Source organism: Condylostylus longicornis, unplaced genomic scaffold (genome assembly GCF_029603195.1).
Source record: "Condylostylus longicornis isolate FDR11 unplaced genomic scaffold, ASM2960319v2 ptg000092l, whole genome shotgun sequence".
NCBI classification, from domain to species: Eukaryota; Metazoa; Arthropoda; class Insecta; order Diptera; family Dolichopodidae; genus Condylostylus; species Condylostylus longicornis.
Genome location: NW_026578060.1, coordinates 1,774,105 through 1,792,032, shown reverse-complemented (window position 1 = coordinate 1,792,032; position 17,928 = coordinate 1,774,105). Strand labels below are relative to the sequence as shown.

General features: G+C 27.0%; 4 protein-coding genes across 4 annotated transcripts; 2 read left to right on the top strand and 2 right to left on the bottom strand.

Annotated features, from left to right (window-relative positions):
- Positions 1-3,462: 3,462 nt before the first annotated feature.
- On the bottom strand, positions 3,463-11,480 carry LOC129613822 (kelch-like protein diablo). Its single transcript, XM_055528109.1, has 9 exons — positions 11,240-11,480; positions 9,952-10,521; positions 6,051-6,209; positions 5,692-5,988; positions 5,313-5,585; positions 5,123-5,244; positions 4,848-5,037; positions 4,604-4,791; positions 3,463-4,502 (listed from the first exon to the last, which is right to left on the bottom strand). The coding sequence occupies exons 2-9, from the start codon at positions 10,465-10,467 to the stop codon at positions 4,478-4,480; spliced, it is 1,770 nt and encodes a 589-aa protein (XP_055384084.1). The 5' UTR covers positions 10,468-10,521; positions 11,240-11,480; the 3' UTR covers positions 3,463-4,477.
- On the top strand, positions 6,228-9,508 carry LOC129613821 (uncharacterized). Its single transcript, XM_055528108.1, has 4 exons — positions 6,228-7,376; positions 7,437-8,817; positions 8,875-9,048; positions 9,176-9,508. The coding sequence occupies exons 1-4, from the start codon at positions 6,633-6,635 to the stop codon at positions 9,310-9,312; spliced, it is 2,436 nt and encodes an 811-aa protein (XP_055384083.1). The 5' UTR covers positions 6,228-6,632; the 3' UTR covers positions 9,313-9,508.
- A 294-nt stretch (positions 11,481-11,774) lies between the features above and the next one.
- On the bottom strand, positions 11,775-13,816 carry LOC129613809 (prostatic acid phosphatase). The gene is made up of 2 exons (XM_055528074.1): positions 13,532-13,816; positions 11,775-13,262 (listed from the first exon to the last, which is right to left on the bottom strand). Exons 1-2 carry the CDS (start codon positions 13,625-13,627, stop codon positions 12,090-12,092), a joined length of 1,269 nt encoding a protein of 422 aa, XP_055384049.1. The 5' UTR covers positions 13,628-13,816; the 3' UTR covers positions 11,775-12,089.
- Positions 13,817-15,760: 1,944 nt separating this feature from the next.
- On the top strand, positions 15,761-17,928 carry LOC129613804 (ubiquitin-like-conjugating enzyme ATG3). The gene is made up of 7 exons (XM_055528067.1): positions 15,761-15,964; positions 16,091-16,226; positions 16,275-16,468; positions 16,525-16,650; positions 16,702-16,863; positions 16,924-17,020; positions 17,076-17,928. Exons 1-7 carry the CDS (start codon positions 15,893-15,895, stop codon positions 17,255-17,257), a joined length of 969 nt encoding a protein of 322 aa, XP_055384042.1. The 5' UTR covers positions 15,761-15,892; the 3' UTR covers positions 17,258-17,928.

Genomic DNA, 17,928 nt, shown 5'->3' with positions numbered 1-17,928 from the left:
GAAAACTAAATATAACAACGTAACAAATTTAACTCCTATTTAAGCCGCGAAACCAATTGTCTAAAGACAATATACTAACTTTTAAAATTTTTCTGCCTACCTCCGTAATTTCAATTAATATATGTATTTATTAATATTGTATTATCTAATATTAAACATAATAGATCAATAATAATTAATATAATAGATTCTCAATAATAAAGTACCCAATAGTAAATGGGGGAAGTTGCTGTTTCTATTTTAATCTCTGAACGAATTTTCATATGTTATAAACGCTTTGACTTTTGCAAATACCGTTAGACCTTAAAATAATTATAAAAAAAATTGTAAAAGGCTATGTTTGTGTATCTACATTATGCAACTAGGTACTTAAAATTAAAATATTTGTGGATTTTGCGAAAAATTTCACATTTATTTATTTGCATATAATGTTCGATTATTTATATGAACGCATAAGTATGTAAATGCAATTCAGATTTTAGCTACGCTGAAGAAATCGATGTATCAAAAGCAAAAATCTAATAAAAATTACATACTGATGTAAGTATGTACATATATATTTGTTGAAATTTAGAACAAAAGAGTTCAAAGAAAATTCAAAATTGGTTGTTTTGTTTAAACAAAACATACTTATTAACATTTTGTTTAAACAAAAAATACTTATTAAGAAATTTTAATTGTAATGGTAAATAATTTATATTAAGATGTATCCGATTAATATCCTGTATATAAAAATTCCAACATGTAAAACATACTAGAAAACATACTAGACAAAATACGCACACCAAAATATTTTTATTTTAGGCAGGATCTATTGTATAAATTTAAATTCAAGAAATATCCTTTTGTCAATCAAAGTTCATCGTACCTAAATTTAAAGAAAACCTTGAAAAATAATTCAAAATTAATAGTGTATAATAGCAGAAAGAATTTTATTCTAGTAACAGTTTACTTTGATTTTACAAAGCAGGTCAAATACAAAAGAAATGTATACCTACATGTACTCAATATAAAAGTAAGATGAGAAAAAAAAGGTGAATACGTTTCTATAATATCTTTACATCAGTATGCGACGAAAAAAAAATTAGGAGCGTAATCCGAAAACTTAAATGAATGTTTAATTTTTTCAAAGTTCTTTCAGTTTTTATATTCCTCGGTCTCTTCTTTCTTATATAGAACAAGATATACCTATATGTAAATATGTACATATGCAGGTATTTGTAAGTTTATAATTTGAAATTTGCCGAAAAGTTTATTACAAACTCATTAACGTCTCTCATATATAATATAAAAAAATAAATAAATGTTGTAAGTATATAAATACATATGTAATACAAATTGGTACGTGGTAAGTATTAATCAACTAATACTAGTCGGAACAAAATAAAACTAAATTTTATTGTAAATAGCTCTCAGACAATATTTGGAATGCAACATGAATTGCAAATGGAAAATGTAGGTGAAGATGCAGAAACACAATATGTACATACGTATGTAAAATATATTGGTCTGTGGCAAAAATTATACACAGAGGAAAACAATCGTGAGCCTGTTTAACGTGAGATGTACGCTGGGTACATATCACGTTAAACATGAGAACAATTAATATAAACATATTATAATATCATATATTTATGTGATTTATTGGATTTATTGGATTATGTGATTCATATATGTACATATGTACATATTTGTACAAAACCCCCAGGTTATCTTGAGTTTGATTAATAGAATGTAATATTATAGTTATATTTGTATGTATGTATATATGTACATATATATTTATCATTAAACTTATATTATAATTAATAATTAAATTTTGACTCTATATTCTATGAATTTGTTCTTTCTCAGGTTATCAAAAAGTTAGCAAGCTGCGTATCCTGCCATCAACCAAAAATAATAACACATACTTTTGTTTGCTTTCCTTCCGCTGTCATATTTTATAACAGTAAGGATAACACTAATATTAAATTAGCATTTTCTAATTAGCATTGCCCTTCTACTACAACAATAATTTTCAGTATGTACTCTACATCAGACCCTATCAGATCATAGGATAAATGAAATTAAAATTTTGGACAGAAGTTACATTTCATAATTGCAGAAACTATTTATGCATATAATTTTTCAACTAACTCGCAAACTCCTCAGTGTGGGCAAGTTATCATGTAGATTTGTTGCGAAAACAAAATTAGATTATTAAATTTAATAAAAAATTCATAAAATAAAACAATAATTAGCTTTTTTACCATTAATTAGTTCATTTATTTTTTATGTTATACTAATTATATTAAATTTTTTTTTTATATTATTACGTTTTACTTTAAATATATGAATATATCTGTAACTACTAATAATTTAACCTTAAATAAATGTTTTTAAGATATTTTCTTTTTTACTTTAATATTATCAATAATAATATAAAAATTCGAAATAAAAATTTGAAGATGTTTTTTCTTTGTTTTTAATTACATTGCCTTAATTAATTTTATTTTATTACTATTAGTGAAATTAAAATTTAATATTCATCTTAATTTTGCGTTTTTTTGTTTTTAATATTTTGTCCATCAATATAACATCTAGCTTTCTTTAATTTTTATTTGATTTATATCTTATTTCAATAATTAGTATGTATTTGTCTATTTTATTTTATATTCTGTTTATTTCTAAAGCTAAATTTAAAGTTTCTATTTTTTAGTTCAAAATTTAAATCAAAATCTTGCATCATCATCATCTAAATCAAATCATTTTCTTAAAGTTTTGAATAGTTAATCTTAAAATTAGGATGTGTAACAAAATGAAACAAATCGAAAAAATTCTCAATATTATCATCATACGTAGTCGACTCTTTTTTTAAATGATTTTGAAATTACATACACGTAAAAACCGCTTGGTTTTTACACGGCAATAGATAAATAAATGACTTTTTACAAAACTATTCTACCGTGAAATAAAAAAAAGAGTTGATTGTATACATGCGTGTAATGTACATCTATTAAAACGAAAATTTATTGCGAAACAATTAGTATAATTTATAGAAAAAGTATATTATATGCAATTAACTAATATCAAAGATGTGCAATTCAAGCTATTTATTTGTTTAATAAATAATGAATTAAACTGAGACTTCTAATTCTACAATCGTGAAAATTTGTTAAAAATAAACCCAATTCATAAAAAATTGTCTAAACAAAGATGTTATACTATTTTATGTTATGTATTAATATTATTAAATGTTTCAACAATTTCATACTACTCTTTTTGTATTTTAATGTTTTTAATTTTTTTCAACAATTAACTTAGATTATTTACAGAGGGCTATAATAATAGATTTTTAGAATTTTTTTTATTACAAAGAACAACTTTCAATCCCAAAAGGAAGAATTTCTGAGATAAAATACAAGTTGAATGCAAAACTTGCGATGTTTCCTGTAGTAAAATAAAAATTTACAAGATTTTACAAAAATAAATATGTATGTATATATATACATATATAAAATGGAATAAATAAAGCCTTCGCTTTGTTGCAAAATGCAGGTTTTATTCAATTAACCGGTCCCATTTTATTTTAACATAACTCTTATTAAAAAGCTAAATTGAAAAGTATTAAAATATTATGAATTGTTATTTGTATCAAATTGAAATTTTTCATTTTAGAAAAAAAAACGTTCTTTGCTGCAAAAAAAAGTTTGCAAAATATTTTGTTTCTATCTATTAATTTTTATTTGATGTTGCTATGTTAATAAAAAAAATACTTATAATTAAAATTTACATTTTAGAAAATATTATATAATAATATGTACTTGTGTTATAAAATTATTTGAAAAACAAAAACATCCTTTATTTTTCTCACAATTGCTGTTGATTGAAATATTACAAAAGAAAACTGCTGAACAGGTTACAAAAATTCTGAAGGTTTTTTATTATTTGAATTTTATACGTTTTTTCATCATTAACATGTGTGCATATTAGATGATACATATAAGTACGTATTTATTAAATAAATGAATATATATATACATATATATATAAAAGATATATAATGATATATACACATCTATATATATATATATATGAATATTATCGACATATATATATGTATATCTAAATGCCTTTTCAAAAAAATCTTTAAAAACAAATTTTATTAAAAATGTACATTAAATTCCATATTAGTAGATACACATAAGTACGTATTTAATAAATAAATAAATATATATATACATAAATATTAAATATAATGACATATATAAATCTATATATATATGAATATTATCCATATATATATATATATGTGTATCTAAATGCATATTCAAAAAATCGTTAAAAACAAATTTTATTATAAATGTACATAGTTTTAGCAGCTCGAACAGTTTTAGTACAATTTCTATTTGTGATACTGTATATTCCATTTGTGTAGGTATAAAATATTTCAAAGGAATCGTTTAAATTTTAAGTTAATCCTTGAAGATCCGATTCAAACGACAGAATCTTTCCGAATCCTGCAGCAATGATTATAAGAAAAGTAAATAAATTTCTAATAAATATTAAATTATAAATTATGTTATATTAACAATTTAAGAAAAATTTGAATTTTGTTTACCACATATAGTTTTCAGTTTGCGGCGCTCGCATTACTCCAACTCCACCGCCCAAACGCCGGTAGTTCATACAACCACATAATCTCCATTGATTTGTTTCCGGATCATAAACTTCAATTGTTTTCAAATATGCAGATCCATCGAATCCCCCAACAGCATATAATTGACCATTAACAACAGCAAGACCAACCTAGAAATCGAACCATATTTTATAAAAAGACACCGAAATATAAAGAAAAATCGTACCCCACTTCTTCTAGATGTCATTGCTACAATCGGACTCCACGTATTTGTATGTGGATTATATCGTTCTGCGGATGATAATTCCATGCAATCATCGCGGCCTCCAACAGCGTAAATATAATTATTAAAAACAGCACAGCCTAAATGTTTTCGCCTAGTCGACATTGGATTAACAGCGCACCATTTGTTTTGTCTTAAATTATTTATTAATTTAAAAATTAGTTATAATTGCTTCCACTTTATTAAATCAAAAAATATTACTTTAGAAATTATGTTACCTTGGATCATAGCGTTCGACAGTATTCAAAGGACATTGACCATCTGATCCTCCTATTGCATATAGATATCCCCCTAAAACGGCCACAGCAACTCCAAGGCGCCGCGTTGTCATTGGAGCAACCTCAATATTATTAAAGATGAAAGCGTTTATGTTATTTATGTATATATTAAAACTATAAAATTTCTTACTTTCGACCATTTATTTTCCTTAGGATCATAGCGTTCTACATGATTTAGGCATTGAACGCCATCTTGACCACCAACAGCGTACAAAAATCCGTCTAATACAGCAACTCCAACACTAGTACGACAAGAAGTCGTTGGTGCCACGTCGCATGACCACTGGTTTGTCTGAGGATCGTAGCGTTCAATACTATTTAAATAACTTTGGCCATCATGGCCACCAACTGCATATAATAAATCGTTAAGTACAGCAACACCTACACCACATCGACGTTTGCTCTACCAATAACAGAATTCAATTAAAATAATTTCAAAGAGCAAATTTATTAAACAAATTACATTACAAGCTTTAACCTAAATGCCTAATAAAATTCTATTGACTTACCATGGGTGCAACCATTTTCCAATCATTTGTTTGTGGATCGAATCGCTCAACAGATGCTATTGCATCACCTGAACACCAGCCACCAACAGCAAACAACACCTCCCCTCTGCGCGTAGGTTTTCTCGGTCTTGTGCGTGGTCCTTGCATTAATGGTCTCTCTTGAGGAAGCAATAAATAATTTTTGGCTTCATCAACTAAATCACGACATGCTTCATCAGATCTCACGAGCAAATCAGAGCCCACCGTTCCAACTAGGAATTTAGGACTTAACAAAGGAAGTCGTACATGTTGAAGTACCTGTTCAGTTTGTAATTTTAATCCACATACACATTATGATTTTTTCTAAAAAAATATTATACCTGTGCCAAATGTTGTCTTCTTTCAGCTACATTATATTTCAACCAAGACATTACTGCATTAAAAACTTGTTCTTCAGATCGGACATTCAATTCATCACTGCAAATTATGTCTACCAATTGAGTAACTGGTAGTAATAAGAATTCCTCACTTTCCATAACCTACAAAAAGTTGTTGTAAGGAAACAAATCTTCAATATTTATTGTGAAATTTTTTGTTTTTCAAATATTTTTTTATTCATCATTTGGTTGGTGAAATTTGTTGGTTTAACATTATTTAACAAATGCACAAGGTCTGAGTAAAGGATGCAAACATCAACTCAGCCAAACTTTTCTTACAACTTAAGTTGTCAAATGTAAATATAAACACATTGTGTAGTATCACCTTAAATATAAATGTCATTACGTTGACGTTTATTTGACATATTAATATATTTCCTATGTTTATATTTTTATCACAGTATTTGGCATTTGCAGCAATGCAAGTTAAACTTTGCTTCGGAATTTAAAGAATATTAATTAAAATTCAAATTAATGTAGTATTAATCTACGTAATATTTAAAATTTTTAATCTAAAATTCTAAAATGTCGAAACGTATAACCTCATATGATGTTTTTGGCGGCACTCTAAACCATAAGAAACCCAAACTAGATATTTCGGCTACAAAAAGAAATGAAATAAATTATGGAGCTTCTACCTCTAATAACACTAGTAAAGATCCTTTTAAGAAACCGAATGCTGTTTCATCAGTTCCTAATATATGGAATGACGATGATGACGACGATTTATTAATAATATCCCAAATGGTTGAAAACAAAATTCAGTCTAATGATGTATTCGGTAGAAATAGCGAAGACTTTGATAATATTTCTATCACATTTGAACATTTTGGATCACATGTCGAATCTAGTACGCAATTGGCAAAAACTGCAAAAATTACATCAAACCAAAAATATAATGTAGATTCGTCATCTCTTTTTGACGATTCTTTTGAATTTGAATGGGAGAATAACAATTTTAAAAATGATAATAGCTGCGATGCTTTTAAGAGTTCTTCAACAAATCTTAACCACATCACGGAAAAAAAAATTCAAAATGAAAAACCAAAACTAATGAGCCTTAAAAATGACAATTTCAGTGTCATACGAAACGACTTTACTTCCTCAAATATTAGTAATGATAGACAACGAGATGCTATAGAAATCGATAAACTTATTCAAAATTTAGATGCTTTACAAAACGAAAATAAAAAATGTTTGGCACAATTAAATACACTATCGGAACAAATAAATGATTTAAATGAGAAAGTTCAAACAAAAGAAGGGGAAGTAAGTTCAACTATTTCCTATTCGTTCAAATTCCAAGCTATTAAAATTCTTTATTTTTAGGCTTCTTTATTACGTCAAGAACTACGATCTTCTAAGCAAGCTTTAGATACCCTAAGAGTTCAGAAAATATCTGAAAATGACACAATTCGAAAGGAGTACCAATATAAAATAACTGAACTAGGGCGCATGAAAAACGGGATACAAGCACAATTAAATCAAAAGAAGATAGAAAATGCACAACTTAAGCAAAAACAAGCAATAGATGAAAATTCTATCGAAATACTTAGAAAATATCAAGACCTATCTAACATAAATAATCTTAATTTTAGATTTGAAAAGGAAGTTTTAAGCAGGACAAATTTGGATTTACCTTGCGAAATATTATCAAAAAATTACACTCTTAATTATAGTTTGGTAGAAAAATATTTTCAAAGCCAATATGATGAACTTAGTTCGATTTTGTTACAATGGAATCATAATATGATATCTGATGAAATTTATAAAAATTTTGAAACAAAAAGATTTGAACATATTTTTGAAGATGCAATTGAAAAACTAATTAAATATATAGAACTGGATTCTAGTAAATGTTGCACATTAACTGAAAATACTTTTAAATCTCATAAACAACCGACTTTTTGTAAACTTTGCTCTAAGAAAGGTATTGAGATAAGAAATATATTTTTTGCAAGTAAAATTACAAAATTTGAAAGGATGACTTCCTTTAGAAGGTTCGTCGGAATGCTCTGTTTCATTGCAAAAAGTGTACCTAATATCGGAGCATATATACTAAACTCAATAAAAACGGCTCTCACTTCAACACAACAAAATTTCGACAATATTCTAGAATTGATAATAAGTTCACCTAACATTGACCATTACATGGGGATTCTTGAGTCTATAGGATTAGTTTTAAAGACGTTAGGAAAAGTTAAGAGTTTCGACGAAAATTACTTGAAATATTTTAATATTATTATACACTGTATACCTAACCTGCGCGTAATGGCAGAAATTGCAAATTGCATTCAGGAAATATCTGAAAATAAACATTATTTAAACAAAATGTGCAAAAAATCTCCTAGATTCAAAACTTCATATACTGCTAACAAAAAAATAACTAGAATATGTAAGAGTGGATGCATTCTGCAAACATTTTGCACTATTTTGGAATTTAAAATTCAACTGGAAGAAAAGTATTTATACATACATAAATTTGAAATACTTAATATTTTGCGAAACTACATTAAATTGTTAGGAAATTGTTTCAAAACTTATCCCGTATTTATGATAAATCCAAGTCTGGAAAGCAGTTATAATGAAACAAAAAATACTTTTGATATCAATCATAGCATATGCAATTGTTACGCTTTACTCTGTTGCAGTTTTGTTTTTGTTTTTAGCAAATTTTTAAAATTTTGGATAGAAGATGAATTTGCATTTAGTAAATTTTTAAAGCAATTTCAGAAATATAATGTTACTATATTATAAAATTTTACAGATATCAACGTCTTTCAGGAAATATGCAAAGCTGGGTCAATTTTATTGTGCGACATATTTGATACTCATTATCAACCAGTGATAATTTTTATAGGCAATACTAGTGTGAAAAGAAATCTGTTTTTAATTTTAGATTGCCTTAAAAAAAAAGCAGAACTTTTAAATAATGAATACGGTAAGATTTTCACTTTTCTTTTATACATTGTCGGTTCATCAAATTTTTTTGTTATGACTAATGAAAATATTGAAATATTCCATAAATGTGAAAGAAACTCCAAAATTGTAGTGTTTCCTTTTTGCAGAAAGCATCATCACGGTATTGAAGAACTGCTCTATGTTATCCGATAGAGAACTAAATACTACAGAGAGTCAAGAAATAAATTTAAATAATGGAAAAAAAATCATTGAAGAAATATTTGCGGAGAAGCTGTTTATATAATAGTTTCCTTTCTTTTACAATATTTGATAGCAAATTTATTTGTAATAATAACGATTTAAGAAATCATATTTTTAAGTTATGTTTTAATATCTAAATTTTAAAGAATACATACATATTTTTTTTTATTGATATGTACATATTTCAAATCAAGAATTTTATTATGTAGTTTTGAAGTAAAGAAATTTTTGCCTTTATAATGCATTATACATAAATATTATATAAATAGACTCTTTCTTTGTAAATAAATATTGAGCATTCTAATAAACATTCTTTGTGCAACTCTATTAAAATCATACAAAAATTTTTTGAGAAACAAATTTGAGTTGAAAAATATATTGAAATTTAAAGTTAATAATTTCTGAAACAATGAAATTATTTAGATAGTTATCTGTCAATAACAATAAAATTAGTAAGATAAATTTGGTCAGAAACTAGGAGCCCTTACAGTTAATTAAGATAAAAACAGAGAAATAGTAAATAATAGAAAACATAATAAAAGAAAGACACCAAACTGAACCCGTTCACTTAAGTAAAAGCCTAGCTTAAGCTATATAAATACACTTTTATATTATAATCATATAAATATTTTAATTTTAAAACGCATTTAATAAAAATTTAGAATAAAAATACTGCGCTTACCTCTTGAAAATTGTGTTGTGTAAACTTATCTGCTATTCGCAGCAGTTCCCTGCACGAATGAGTATCGGCAAATGCTCTAATTCCCAAACAATTACTGGGATCTAGTTGTCGCTTAAGAAATTCGCAGCATATGTCCTGTATTTCAACTAACTGAAGTAAACATGCAGCTGGCAGTAAAGTTTGGACGTTGGATTCTTCAACAATTACATGTGATGTATAACAAAAATCAATCAACAATTCCATTGCATTTTCATCTATGTCACGTATAGTAACTTCTGTTTGTCGTGACTCCTCCAGTTCACCGGTAAACATTGCACGAAAATATGGGCTGCATGCTGACAATATTACGCGATGTGCAAAAATTTTTCTTCCACCGACATTGAGAACAACATCACACAACTCTCGATGGCGGCGTAGAACATTCAATTCTCCAAGTGTAACTTTCGGATGTTTTTCCGAGGTATGTGATAGACGTGCTGGTGATGGAGGACGATCACCCAATAGTGCATCGCCCATTCTGTTTGCCGCCAAACGCAGCGGGGCAGAAGCCCAGCCCCACACGGCGTCTATCTGGGTTGAAAGAAAAAAAATATAGAAACATATAATTGTTATTTTGTATATTATCAAAAATTGTTTTAAATTTCAGTAAGATCTCAAAGCATTTTTTATTAATAATCGTTTTAAATTATTGAAAAAATTCTTATAATAAAAAAAGCAAAGCATTTACTTTTTCAAGAAATATATTATGATATTTAAGTAGGTAAGTATGTATTACGTATGTAAATCATAATTATTTACCTACCTACATATATACTTATGTATATAATTATGTATGTATGTATGTATATAAATTCCATATTAGAGGAACCTGCAATGAAATCAAACCGATTCTAGACAAAATTATTTGGGTAGGTATGTAGGTATACCTACTATTCTTAATAATATTAATTTAAGAAAATTAATTTAACTTTTTGAATTTAATATTAGACTTTCAGAATTATTCAAATCATTGGGCACTTGATTTGAAATTTTATTTCATTAGAAAAATAAATTCTGAAACATCTAAAATTTAGGTAGGTACCTACCTGCCTACATACTTAAAAATTATTAAATCATTGATCGACCATATTTAAAATTTAATTTTTTTGAATTTTAAATCAAAGATACTAGATCTTACAATGTGTTTAATGCAAAACTATTAAACGACAATATAAGTTCAACACAGTGGATAACAACCTAAGCTCAAAATTCTACTGAAAACTTTCCAAAATATTGTTGCAAAATTTACCTTTGTAGTTCTTTCTATTTCTTCAACGGAGGAGCCAATACAACAAAACCAGCTGAAATTAATTTTTAAAGACGAAATATTCTTTCGTTTATTACAAGTACATCAAAAAACATTATTCACTTCACCGTCTATAAAAATTTTTAATGGTTTAAAAAATAATATAAAGTTTTTATAAAGAAATATTTAATTGCAATTTTTTTGATTAATTTCTTTTAATTCTTTCTGAAAATTTTCACTTGACAAATTGTCAAAAATTTTTTCGATTTGCATGCAAATGTAGACAGCTGTCAAAATATAGTGCTACCGCCCGTAGAAAAAAGTCTCAGATAAATTCTGAAAACGATTCACAAGTTAACGAAAATCTTTTACATATTACATATGCATGCACGTATGGCTGGCAGAAATGATTTTTTTAATGGCAAGATATACATAATAAATTGAATATTTTGAATATTTCGTTAAATTGTTCAATATTTAAAAACCAAAACTTATGCTTCACCATATTTTATTCAAATATAAAAAAAGCCTCATTTATAATATATTTAGATTATTGAATCTTTAAAAAGTTTAACAATGAGACCATAAATTGTATTTTAGACAATTATTATTACATAATTTATGCTTAAATTTTAAATGGAAAATAAGTTTTTAAATAGAAAATAATTGGCGACATAGTTATTTTAAACATCACAATAATATCTGACAAATTCACTAATGTACTTTAAAATAATATAATATATAGATAAAATCATGTTAGTCAAATTCAAAGTAAATATTCGGTGGTACAAGAATTCTTTTATATAGTGTATAACTTTTAAACAATTTTGCTAATCTTGTTAATGTAGTAACATCATTGAACATAACACCTATAGTTAACATATTGTCTCCTCCTCAAATATATAGATATGAAATAAAAGACGCTCATAAAAACTCCAATTGTTATAAATAGACCAAGTAAAATAAATAACGTTGATGAGCTATATTCAGTCGCATAGCTGTCATAAGCCATTATCCACAAATTCGGCAACTTGCATTCTTTTTCCCAGTCATCAGGCAATATTTCTTTATATAAATTATACATTTGACTAAGTGGACATTGTATTCCGCATTCAGGAATTAGCAAAGGTTCTGGCGTTTTAGATGAGTTTTTGTAAAATATAGAAATTAACGGCCTTTTGTTGTAATCTATTCGAAGTTCAATCAATATACAGGCAGTGTAAGGTGGATTGTGCCATTCAAAAAGCTTGAAGGCGTTTAAAACGTTGGCGATAGTTGTGTCATGTGCACTGTAAACCCAAACCGATTGTTTAACTTTGTTTTTTTGGAGTTTTTTTTTAAATCTATCAAAAATATCCTTCACTAAAAGGCCAATTTTGAGCCTTGCGAGTTTCCTTGTATAAGTTGGCAAAGCAAAAGAAAGATCAGCTATATTCTTCATATCTCCTCCTGGGAATACTTTCTTTGTCCATTCTGGTAATGTTTTATTGTACAGCTGCTCAATGTAAAAAGTGTTATATATTTGTTCGACACCTTCTATTGTGTCTACAATTTTACCTGTATATTTAGTTAAATAATCATACATGTACGAATATTTTTTGTTTAGTTTTTGAAATTCAGGTGAGTTTTTCAATTGATTAACTGCGTACTCATATGCTGGACAACTCTTTTTGCCAGCAAGCATATTATCATCTTTTTCAGGTACAGTGTGAACTGGAATTGGTTGCCAAAGTATATTATTGTTCCAAATATCATTCCCTTTTGGCTCATACAAACCAGCTAAGTTAGACAAAGCGCTCATTAACGTTCTATCAACGTCTGTGGATTGCACAAACAGATCATCTCTAGAATATGAAGCGTTCAATAAAGTGTGATACCGATTTCTCAACCACTTTCCAAGTTCAAAATGTTGCATTTTGCCAATATTGGTTAATTGACCAAAACCAGTAGGCCAAAATTTAGGATCCCTCCATGGATCAGTAGGATATGGAGAAACAGGAGTTCTATCGCCATGTCTAAAAATAACCTACAATAAAATACAATAATTATTTTATCAAGACTATTTTTATAAAATTCATAGAATATTTTCATACATTATTTTTTCAAGATTTGATGAAAATCAATTGTTTAGCATTTACTATGGAAAAAAATTCAATATGAATACTTATGCTCATATGTGTGTACATACATACATATGTATATGAATATAACAATCAATTTTCAAAGAACATACAGATTTTGATACAAGTTTTAAATTAACTAAATTGTACATTATGAGTATAAAAAAGCACTTACATGAGCGAAAACTAATTTCCCAGATAACTCATCAGATAAACAGTTTGAAAAGAATGCAAAAAGGAGAATAAATCCAAAATTTATACTTCTACTCATATCAAAAATTTTAATTTAGAAAAATGGTTAAAAATAAACAAACGTTAGCATTTGAGTAGTACTGTTATTTCAGAATAAAACCTGTGTTAATATTTTCATATTTCAGCCCAATACGAGGTTATCTCTCACCAAAATACCGTGCACCGTACTCTTTACTTGTTGCCTGCCACGATTAAAATCTTAACTCAATCAATTCAATTTGAAATGAAATAACCAAAAAAAAAATTTTTGAATATTTTGATAATCGAAATACAATATACAGCTGATTGCCAAGTGAGACGACTATAAACAATGTTGCATTCTTCGTTTGATAATAAATAGTGCTAATTCCTATTATTATTTAATCTGATCGTAGCAAACTTTTATGAGTTCGAATGTGGGCCACTCTAGTTTCTTACATTACCTACTAACATATGAAAAAAATACTATAAATATTTCAAACAAAAATTATTATTTCTTAAAACACAAATATTGTAAATAAGAATCATTTTGTAAGAAATATGTAAATAAATATTGCAAACCGTAAATGAATTTTTATTTTTAATATTAAATAGTTTTTTTTATTTTAAAAAAAATTAAAATATTTTGCTTGTAAAAATTTTATATAAACAAAAGTATATACATACTTATAAATTTTTTTTCTGAATTTACTATGATTCAAAACAAATTTATTAAATCACAAATTTCAAAACAAAATTATTAAATCACCGTCAAAGGAATTAATGAAATAATAGTGAAATATTAAAAGTGTCTCGTTAACGCTTTTTTTTCATCAAAGTTTATTATTATATTATTTTACATTGCATTGAAGAAAGCTTACTCAGTTAGCTTTTAATCAATCATAAATTAAAAAATAATGTGGCTGCTTCTAATTTAACCTAATTAAAAATTTAAGCCAGTGTTATCTTTTGCCAGCGTCAATGTGTATGTTAAAATTAATTCAACAATTCGTCGGTTAAGAAGCAGAAAGCATTAAGTCAGGAAACTGTGTTTTGAGTAAATTCAATTTGAAATAGTCGTAAAATTGTAAAACTAATCAATTAGTGCAATGGGATTGGTCTCTTTAATTTCTGGATTTGCATGATTTTTTGCCACAACAAAAATTATATTATTCTGATTTAATTCATCTATGAAATCCGAATTCTCAAAAAATGCACTTAGTGCTTTCTGCCTTTTAACCGACGAAAGCAAAAAATTCTGTCTCGTAAACGAACTTTATCTGTGAGAGGAAATTTTGATTGCATTCTCATAATTTGACAGCTTTGTAGTCAAAAAATGACAACGCCATACAAAAAAGTATTCACCTACCGATCATGTATTTTTATGATAAAAATTCATCAACAATGTTTTCGGGCCATACCATAAGGATCTATTTACATAGTTTATTAATTTATTTATTTGAGTTTTAGTGACGGCTGACAGAAATAAGAAGGGTCCAGATAATGCCATATATATCTATCAAGCCTGCAAGCTGAAAATATTTTCCGAAATTTTGAATCAGAAAAAATTACAAAAACAATTCTTAATGTTTTATTTTTTCGAAGTATTCCGATTGAAATATTTTTTTATTTTTTTGATAAATATATGAATATTCTTTATGATTCTCATTTTATTCAGTATAATTTTAAAAGCCATCTATGTAGATTATAATAATTATTTTTTTTGCTTTTTTCTTCAATTTCCTTTTAAATTTTATTCCCTATTTAAAAATTTTACTCTGTAATTCAATACCCTTCCATTTGGAAGACGAGAGGTTGCTGCGCTAAAAATTGCAACTTTTTTGTTTTTTTTTTTAATTGCATTTTTCAGATGGAATTTACCAACCGATTTTTTTGAAATTTAAATTTCAAATTTCAAAAAATATTGAGAATCAGTAGAGCCAAAAATATTGATCAATTTCCTACGCACAAATAATACATATAAATTTGGAGATTATTTGTGATTTGCTCTTTGAGCTTGATGGCCTGGTAGATATATATGGCATTAGTCCAGACCTTATTTTTGTTATGTTAGTGTTTCAGTATAGTTAAACATATCATTAGTTTTACATAGGTATTCATTTACATAAATTCTCTTTGAGAATCCGTATACGTATGGCAAGCGTATTCATTTGGGGGTGGTATTGCATGAAATTATAAAACTAGTCTGACTGAAATATGTAAAAGACTGTCAATTGTCATAAAATTGTAAATTTACAAAGATAAAGCGAAATAAAGAACGGAAACTTTTGCAAAATTGATAGTGCTAATTTTAAAAAAATTTAGAATGCAAAACGTAATTAACACAGTTAAGGGAACTGCATTGGGAGTAGCTGAGTATTTAACTCCAGTTTTGAAGGTAACTTATGAGAAATATATATAATGTTAGTTATGATAATGATATTGTATTTAAAATTGTGGGACGGGTGAAATGTGTCATAGCAAATGTTTCTATTTAAATACCTTATAAAATTTTCAAACGCAGGAAAGTAAATTTCGTGAAACAGGAGTCTTGACTCCAGAAGAGTTTGTTGCGGCCGGTGAGCATTTGGTTCATCATTGTCCCACATGGCAGTGGGCATCAGGAGATGAGGCTAAAATTAAACCATATCTCCCTAAAGGTGCTACAAATATTTTAAAATTATTAAATTAAAGTTATGATATTGTAGATAAACAGTTCTTAATTACAAGAAATGTTCCTTGCTATCGTCGGTGCAAACAAATGGAATATGTAGGGGAAGAGACTGTTGTAGAAGATGAAACTGGGGACGGAGGATGGGTTGAAACACATCACTTTGGTGATGATGGTGACACATCAGAAATAGAAGATAAAGTTTGTGAAATGACTTTGGACAACAATAAGGTAAATATATAGAATAAAGATTTTGTTCCATAATCCGAAAATACTTTTTTTGGCAGATCAATGAATTAAGGGAAGAAAACAAGGATATTGAAAAACAAAATGGCGGAGATGACGATGAGGATGATGAAGCAATCGATATGGAAGAATTTGAAGAAAGTGGATTGTTAGATCTCGTAGATCCAGTAAGTAAAAAAAACTAAGAAGTAGAAAATTTTTAGTAAAAAAATTTATAGGCGATTGCAACAACTACCAGGGAGCCCGAGTGTGACAAAAAACTTGATGGTGGGGACGGTGAAAATGATGATTCTGTCGTGCGCACCAGAACATATGATCTACATATAACGTACGATAAATATTATCAAACTCCAAGATTATGGGTTGTTGGCTATGATGAGGTTACTCAAGTTATCTTTTTAAGTTAGAATCGGTATAAAGAAACGCATTCATATTTTCAGAATAGAAAATCATTAACAGTTGAACAAATGTATGAGGATGTTAGCCAAGATCACGCTAAAAAAACTGTGACTATGGAAAATCACCCTCATTTGCCTGGTACTTACTGTTTAACATCTAAATTTTAAGGTTTATCTAAATATTACTCTCTTAGGTCCATCAATGGCTTCAGTTCATCCATGTCGTCATGCTGATATTATGAAAAAAATTATTCAAACCGTTGAGGAAGGTGGTGGTCAATTAGGGGTTCACATGTATTTAATAATATTTTTAAAATTTGTTCAAACAGTGATACCTACAATAGAATACGATTTTACTCAAAATTTCACTATATAAAAAACTTTAAAAAAATTATATAATACTTTTTTCTTATATACCCAACATTTACTTTTTAATTTTACTATATTTTCTAACATCAGACGAATTTCAAATATAAAATAATATAAAATTTATTTACATAGATATTTGAAAATTGAACAAAACTAAATAAGTGTAATTTTAATGCATGTTCTGATATTTAAAAAATGTAACATGTACATTTGCTTTTAAATATTAGCAATATTAATTTATTTTACGTTATTAGTCTTCAAATAACCTATTATTAAATGCTTAAAAAAAATGCATTAAAATTTTAAAATTTTATATATTGGTATTAGATTTTCTTCCAAAATTCTGCTTAATAAAAATATGTATGGTGGAATAAATTCCAGGAAAGCTATGCTTATAGGTAGGTAGTATTATATTATTAACCAAAAAACAAAAATTTTATTTTAATGACATTTTACATGTTACAAAAATTAAAAGTGAAAATACAATTTTATTTATGGAAAAAAAATCTTATCTTAGTTCAATTATAATGTTATTTTTATGAACGAAAAAATTTTGAGAGGAATTAAACCTAGTGAACCAGTATAAAGTTGTCGAAAGAAAACTTCTATTTAAAATAAATCTAAAAAATGGTTTTGGATAACTAATAAAGTTCAATAAAATAAAATTTGTAAACCCAA